Raw genomic sequence first — 6,183 nt, forward strand, 5'->3', positions numbered from 1 at the left:
TCTTTCCCTCCTCATGCTCCTGAATTTCCATTACTACAGGCACGTCAACGGGGGACAGGAAGGCAAAGTCTGACTTGTTCTAATACTACACTGAATTAGCCAGGAATTCCCTGTCCTCGCTTTGAATAGCTCCTATTTGTAGCCTTGAGATGCAGTTTGGATACTATCTCCTAGAGGCAGCCCCTGATTCTTCCTTCTCTCTGGCTCAGAGCTCACCCCAGATCCCAGCTCTCACCAGCTGTACTCCTCGTTTTCCCCAGGAGGGGGCAGTGGCTAATAATGACCCTGGCGCACAGTAGGTGAAAGAGGAAATAACTATGATCATAAAACCAGAAAAAAAGAATCCCAGGGGCTAAAGTGGAAACTAAGAAACAAAATTACAGCTACTTTGAGACTACAGGCAGGCAGAACCTAGTTCATCTATAAGTTGGCACGTGGAACCAAAGAGCTGAATGAAGACTTTGTTTAATAATCATAAATCACTTGTATTTAAAAAAAATCCGTAAGTGTTAAAATCTATAATTTCTTTACTATATTAAAGATAAAAATTTTTAATTTTAAAATTACATCTTTGATTTTAAATTATTTTTTCTTAATAAAAAATTGTTTCTTCTCAATAAATTTTAACATTATATCACCCCATTAAAAAACTACCAGAAGCACTGGAGTTAACACCCCCAGATTTTGGTTCTCACCCTATCATCAACTAACTCCATGTGACTTGGGATAAGTCACATATCTCTTTGGACCTTAGGTGCCTCATCTGTAAAATACGAAGACTGGGCCAGATATTTGAAACTCTCCTGCAATATTTCTCCTCCCTTTTCTAGTATCCTTAGAGTTCCCTTTTAAAATAATGAGAGTACCAAATGCCTATATTAGATACTAATTTTTCCATTTTGAACTAATCAAACACAGAACTTCAAACTAATGCTTAATATCAAATGACTAGTGGGTAGAGATTTAGCAAAAAGCAAAGAGGCTGACATTTTAGCAACCAATGCAGCCAGCATGAGCAAGTGTGAAATATTTTGAAATGTGACATTAGTTCAAAGAACCTTTTGGGCTTGAACCTTTGGTTGGGCAAGGAGTCACTGAACTGGGCAGTTTCTTGGGCAGGTCCTTTGTGTCATTTATACACAGGACTATTTCTGCACAGGCCATGTGCTGTGTACACATCTAGGGTATTATGTAAATACTGTTCTTCATATTAGAATATTATGCCATTGGATCACTTTGTAATTGTTAAGATCTCCTCTAATATTTAACATTTAAAATGTAATCTGGTTTAATTTCTAGAGCTCCTAGTTGTATGTATCTGGTTTACTTTCCCAACCTGCAAACTATCTGAGTGATTTCTTTAAACCACGGTGCCTGTGAAAGTTGTTTTAAAGAGCTGAGGGTAGACACATGCTGTATGGGTCCCCTCATGGCTTTTAAAGGCCAATATGAATGAAGAACTTGAAAGCAGTCTGCGGACTCTTCAACTGACTCTTCTTTATATCCCTAGAACTGTGCCTGACACACTGTAGGTGTCCCAAAATCTGAATGACTCTGCCTGTATATATATATTTTTAAGTCTTTATTGAATTTGTTACAATATTGCTCCTGTTTCATGGTTTTGGTTTTTTGGCCACAAGCCATGTGGGACCCTAGCTCCCCGACCAGGGATCAAACCGGCACCCACCCCCCCACCCCTGCACTGGAAGGCGAAGTCCTAACCACTGGACCACCAGGGAAGTCCCCGAACGATCATATTTTAATCTATCCCATAAGTGAATTTTTCTCATCACCACAGGATTATGTAATTGAGTGTCAGACCAAGGTCTAGAAGGGTTCTGGGGAAACAAAAAAAAAAAAAAAAAAAAAAAAAACTCATCACCACAGGATTATGTAATTGAGTGTCAGACCAAGGTCTAGAAGGGTTCTGGGGAAACAAAAAAAAAAAAAAAAGAAAAATCTTCTCTTATATAAATATTCAGGAAAATGTAAGAAATCCCTGTTGTCTTTTGCTTTTCAGGGACTGAGTTAAGTGTGGGTAACTGTGTCAAAGATCTGGGCCCAACCTGATGCCTATAGAGAGAAATGACAAACCTGTTTACCCCATGAGATTTTCCTCATTGCCAACGTGAGCAAATGAACGATTCTGGGAGTAGGAAATGCCCAGAAAAGCAAGAGCTTTAATGCAGCTCTGAGGTGTTAGAAGACCAGGGGGCGGGAGGGAAGCATGGGAGGTGGACAACCAAATGACTTTGCAGAGCTCTGTGCCTCAAACTGGTCCTGAAGCATCTGTTTCAGAAGAGGCCAAGCAGTATGAGGTCTCCTCAGCAGGAGGCTCCACCAAGCACAGCCTTTACGAGGGGTGTAAGAAAGAAGGATCTGGTGATCAGGGAGAAACAGGGTGATTACAGCACATTAAGGGGCAGCATGGAGAGGCATTCTTTGATCATGACACTGGCTTCTCCTCCCCTAATCCCAGACGTTGCCATGGCACCTATCAACACTCAAGGGGAAAATTATCTGAGGCAGCTGGGGGCACTGCTGCCTTACTGCAGCGAGAATTTGGTGGCATTTTCTGGTACCATAAAATCACAGAGAGAGCTGTAATCACATTGTTAAAATGTACTTACACTATTCGATGACAAAGACAGATTGCAAAATTTAGCTTCCACTTCTCTCCTCGTCAGCTTTTCGGTCTAATGGGGCAGAAAAAGGTAACAATGAGAGTCACCAAATTTGGCCCTGAACAAGATACAATTTCCAGGCTAATTCTGACAGGTGTATCCTTCATTTTGGACAAACGGCTCCTCATCATGAAAGATGGATTAACTCTGATTAAAAAACATTTTTTCCCTCCACAATTCACATAAACTATAACTAACATTATTTTAAAATGTGAATACCCCTGACATAAAAGAATTAATAAGGGAAGAGCTGCACTTGCTGAATGGTGAGGTGACCCGGAGGTGGACAGGCTTAACCAGGGTGCTTATGTTGGGCTGGGAGGGAGTCAACTGATCCATGTCCCCTAATGAAAGCCATGTGCGGACAGGCTCTGGGCGCCATCCCATGCTGGCAGGCAGGCTGCAGGATATGAACAAGAGTGATGGGAAGCCCTCTGCACCATCCCCGGGCGTTTCCGCCGGCGTCTCTCTGACACCGTTGTATCTGTCCCTGCCAAACAGCAGCAGCACTTTGGGAGGAGAAAAGAACCACAAAGAAGCAAACAGTAAAGTTAGAGCCCTTGATGTGTCCCTGGCAGACGAAAGAAAAGCGAGTTGAGCTTTTTAGTGTACAGAAAACAGTAAGCCGTTATGGACCTCCCCTGCTCGTCCTTCCTTAAGCATAGGCTGTCTGGCACTGTTAGCTATTGAATCTCCTGGATGTTCTTATTTTAGAATAAATAGGATAATAATAAATAATATTTAACATGAAAAGAAATTAGAAGAGATAAGGATTCATTTCCATCCTGGCGCCGTAATATATAATACCATTTAAGCTTTTCACCGTTTCCCCTCCAGGCTTTGCACACATACTAGAGAGTAACGAGCACTGCGATGTGGCTAAATGAGAAAGAGTAACAGGAGGTGATGCTGCCCTAGTCCCACAGGAAGGTGATAAATGAGGCCTCAAGACAGGTCTAAACCAGTCTCCCCCAGTTCAACCAATCCAAGTCTATAAATGACTTTGCTGATAAGCTCAGACAGGTTGGAAGAAATACGGGCAGGGCATAAGTCTTTTACTCTCAAAACTAACACTTCCCTTTCTTGGTCTCTCTAAAGGACAGTAACAGTGCTTGTGAGATTAGAGTGAGTTAATCCATGTAAAGGGCTTAGAACAATGCTTGGCACATAAATATTGAGCATGGCATATGTTCAATAATGGTTAACTCTTTTTAAAAATTATTACTGGCAAGTATCGGGACCAACTACTCAGTGATTTTTTTTGCCTCAAGAAGTAGGTTAGTGAAGAACTCTATTATATTTTAAATTAAATAAGATAATTCAATCTTCAGAAGTTACCCTTAAAAAAACACCCTGGAGGTCACTAGTAGCACAAGGCTTAGTACAGAATAAAAGCTCAACCAACACTTGTTAACTGTTGACAGAATCAAAGCCAATCGGTTCTTTTACCTTAGAGCAATAAGGGAAGGAGATAAAATTTCCAATTCAGTTTCATGGTTACATCACTAAGAAAATACCCATGAACTATTATTATTATCCTTCAATATCAGCTCAAAGTAATTAAATGCTTACCACAGCATCATACAGAATAACATAGACTTGATTGAGTTTATCTTCTGGGATCCCACAGTGTAAGAGTATTGCTTTCAGTAACATGGTATGGTTCAAGTAAATACTGTAGTTTCTTTCCTAGGATAGAGAAATTATTATTATCTTCATTATAAAAGCAATACACGCACATGACCAAATATAGAATCTTATCACCAATTTACCAACCTGACACAACATTAGGACTGAATTTTAGCATATTGTCTTCTAGTTTACTTTTTCATATACATTCCTCTTGCACTACTGTGGTCAGAGTATAATATAATACTTTATTATACGCATCAGAAATACTTTGGTCTCCAGCTATGTTCAAAAGCCTGAGCGAGCCGACACAGATTTCAAAGAGGGAGAGGACCTGGTTCAATAGTGACTGACCTATAAGCCTGGCTGGTGGAATATAAGCACAAGTCAATCAATGAGCATCTGTAGGGTGGCGGGCTGTGTGCTGAGCCAGGTGCAGTGGGAGAAAGGGCCCCAACCGCAGCTGGATAGAGAGGTCCTTCTGGACAGGGGCACACCATGACTGACGGGTGTTCACTGTGGCGGGGTGAACAGGGCGTGTGTGTGGGATGGAGAGGAAAGGCGGACGAGAGCCACCACTGTGCTCACAGCAGCCTCCACTGGCTAGGTAGTCCACAGAGACTATGCTAAGTGAAGCTGGTTGTTAAGAGCCTGGGTGTAGGAGAGAGCTGAGGGTTCTCAACATGCTCAAAGCATCCTAGGAATCTTAGGCTAATTCCTCAAATTTTGGAAGAGTGGATAGAGAAACAACACCCTCCCCCCAACCAAAGAGACAAAAACAAAACCCGTTCTGGTCAAGGCAGAGGTAAGAGCCTGAGACAAGTCTCAAAAGCTACATCAGACTTTCCGGGGGACTTGAGTAACAACGTGATTCACCGCCAGCACCATCTGAGGAGCAGTTCATGGCTTTCCCACGGCACTCGGCAGAGGACTCTATCTAGTGGGATAACCTTGGGATGTTAGGATATGGGAAGGAACCTGAAGTGCTGGAAACTCCTGGATGATTTCATAAATGGTGTAGATGATTTCAGCGGTAGGCAGAGAGCTGTTGGTGGTAGAGGTGACGATATCAAACGCACATTCCAGAAGTTCTTTGGGATGAAATCGGTCTAATTTGCGAGGTCTGAACACGCGTTCTATGCAGTATCTGGAGAGAGAAACCCGCGTTTCTAAGGTCATTGCTTACTGCAGGGGTCCCCAGCCGGGCGGCACAGCAGGAGGTGAGCGGCGGGTGAGTGAGCGAAGCTTCATCTGCTGCTCCCCATCGCTCACATTACCGCATGAACCATCGCCCCCATCACCCACCCCACCGTCCGTGGAAAAACTGTCTTCTATGAGATCGGTTCCTGGTGCCAAAAAGGTTGGGGACTGCTGGCTTACTGGAATTAAATATGTGTAAGAGATTGTTGAATAAGATAAAATAAACAAATGTGAAAAAATTAATCAGTAATATGATTAAGAAAACATAAAGATAGATGTGCCCAGAATAGTCTTGCCTTGTGATCTAGGTTCCAATTCCCAGTGTTGCCACTATTAAACTACAGGGCTTAATTTTTTTTTTTTTAAATGTCTAAAACAGAGATGAAATTACAAACAAAAATAATTTTATCTTAAGTGTTTGTTTTCTACACAGTGATCCCCACACCCTAGGATTATGAATATTAATTGTTCACTTGGAACTGAGAATAAAAGCATGTAAAGAGCTTTGATTTTCTTTAGGAAAGGAGCTGCAAAGTCGGCTGCCTCGTTGACAGGAATATTGCTCCAATTTATGAAGCTCTTGGTGTTTGACTCCTGTGGTATTTGAATGTACACCAAACCTTTCCCCAGCAGTTAAGTGCCTGGAGGTCCTTGGCGTTCAGCATTCCTG

General features: G+C 42.0%; 1 protein-coding gene across 1 annotated transcript in view; it reads right to left on the bottom strand.

Annotated features, from left to right (window-relative positions):
• The window catches only part of EIF2AK4 (eukaryotic translation initiation factor 2 alpha kinase 4), a 123,878-nt gene that overhangs the window by 21,430 nt on the left and 96,265 nt on the right, over positions 1-6,183 (bottom strand). Inside the window, exons 25-27 of the mRNA XM_007460187.1 lie at positions 5,292-5,460; positions 4,257-4,373; positions 2,631-2,696 (exon numbers count right to left, since the gene is read on the bottom strand). Of these exons, the coding sequence (XP_007460249.1) occupies positions 2,631-2,696; positions 4,257-4,373; positions 5,292-5,460 (352 nt within the window). The remainder of the gene's footprint in view (positions 1-2,630; positions 2,697-4,256; positions 4,374-5,291; positions 5,461-6,183) is intronic.

This window comes from Lipotes vexillifer, unplaced genomic scaffold (assembly GCF_000442215.2).
Source record: "Lipotes vexillifer unplaced genomic scaffold, Lipotes_vexillifer_v1.1 scaffold408, whole genome shotgun sequence".
Lineage (NCBI taxonomy): Eukaryota > Metazoa > Chordata > Mammalia > Artiodactyla > Lipotidae > Lipotes > Lipotes vexillifer.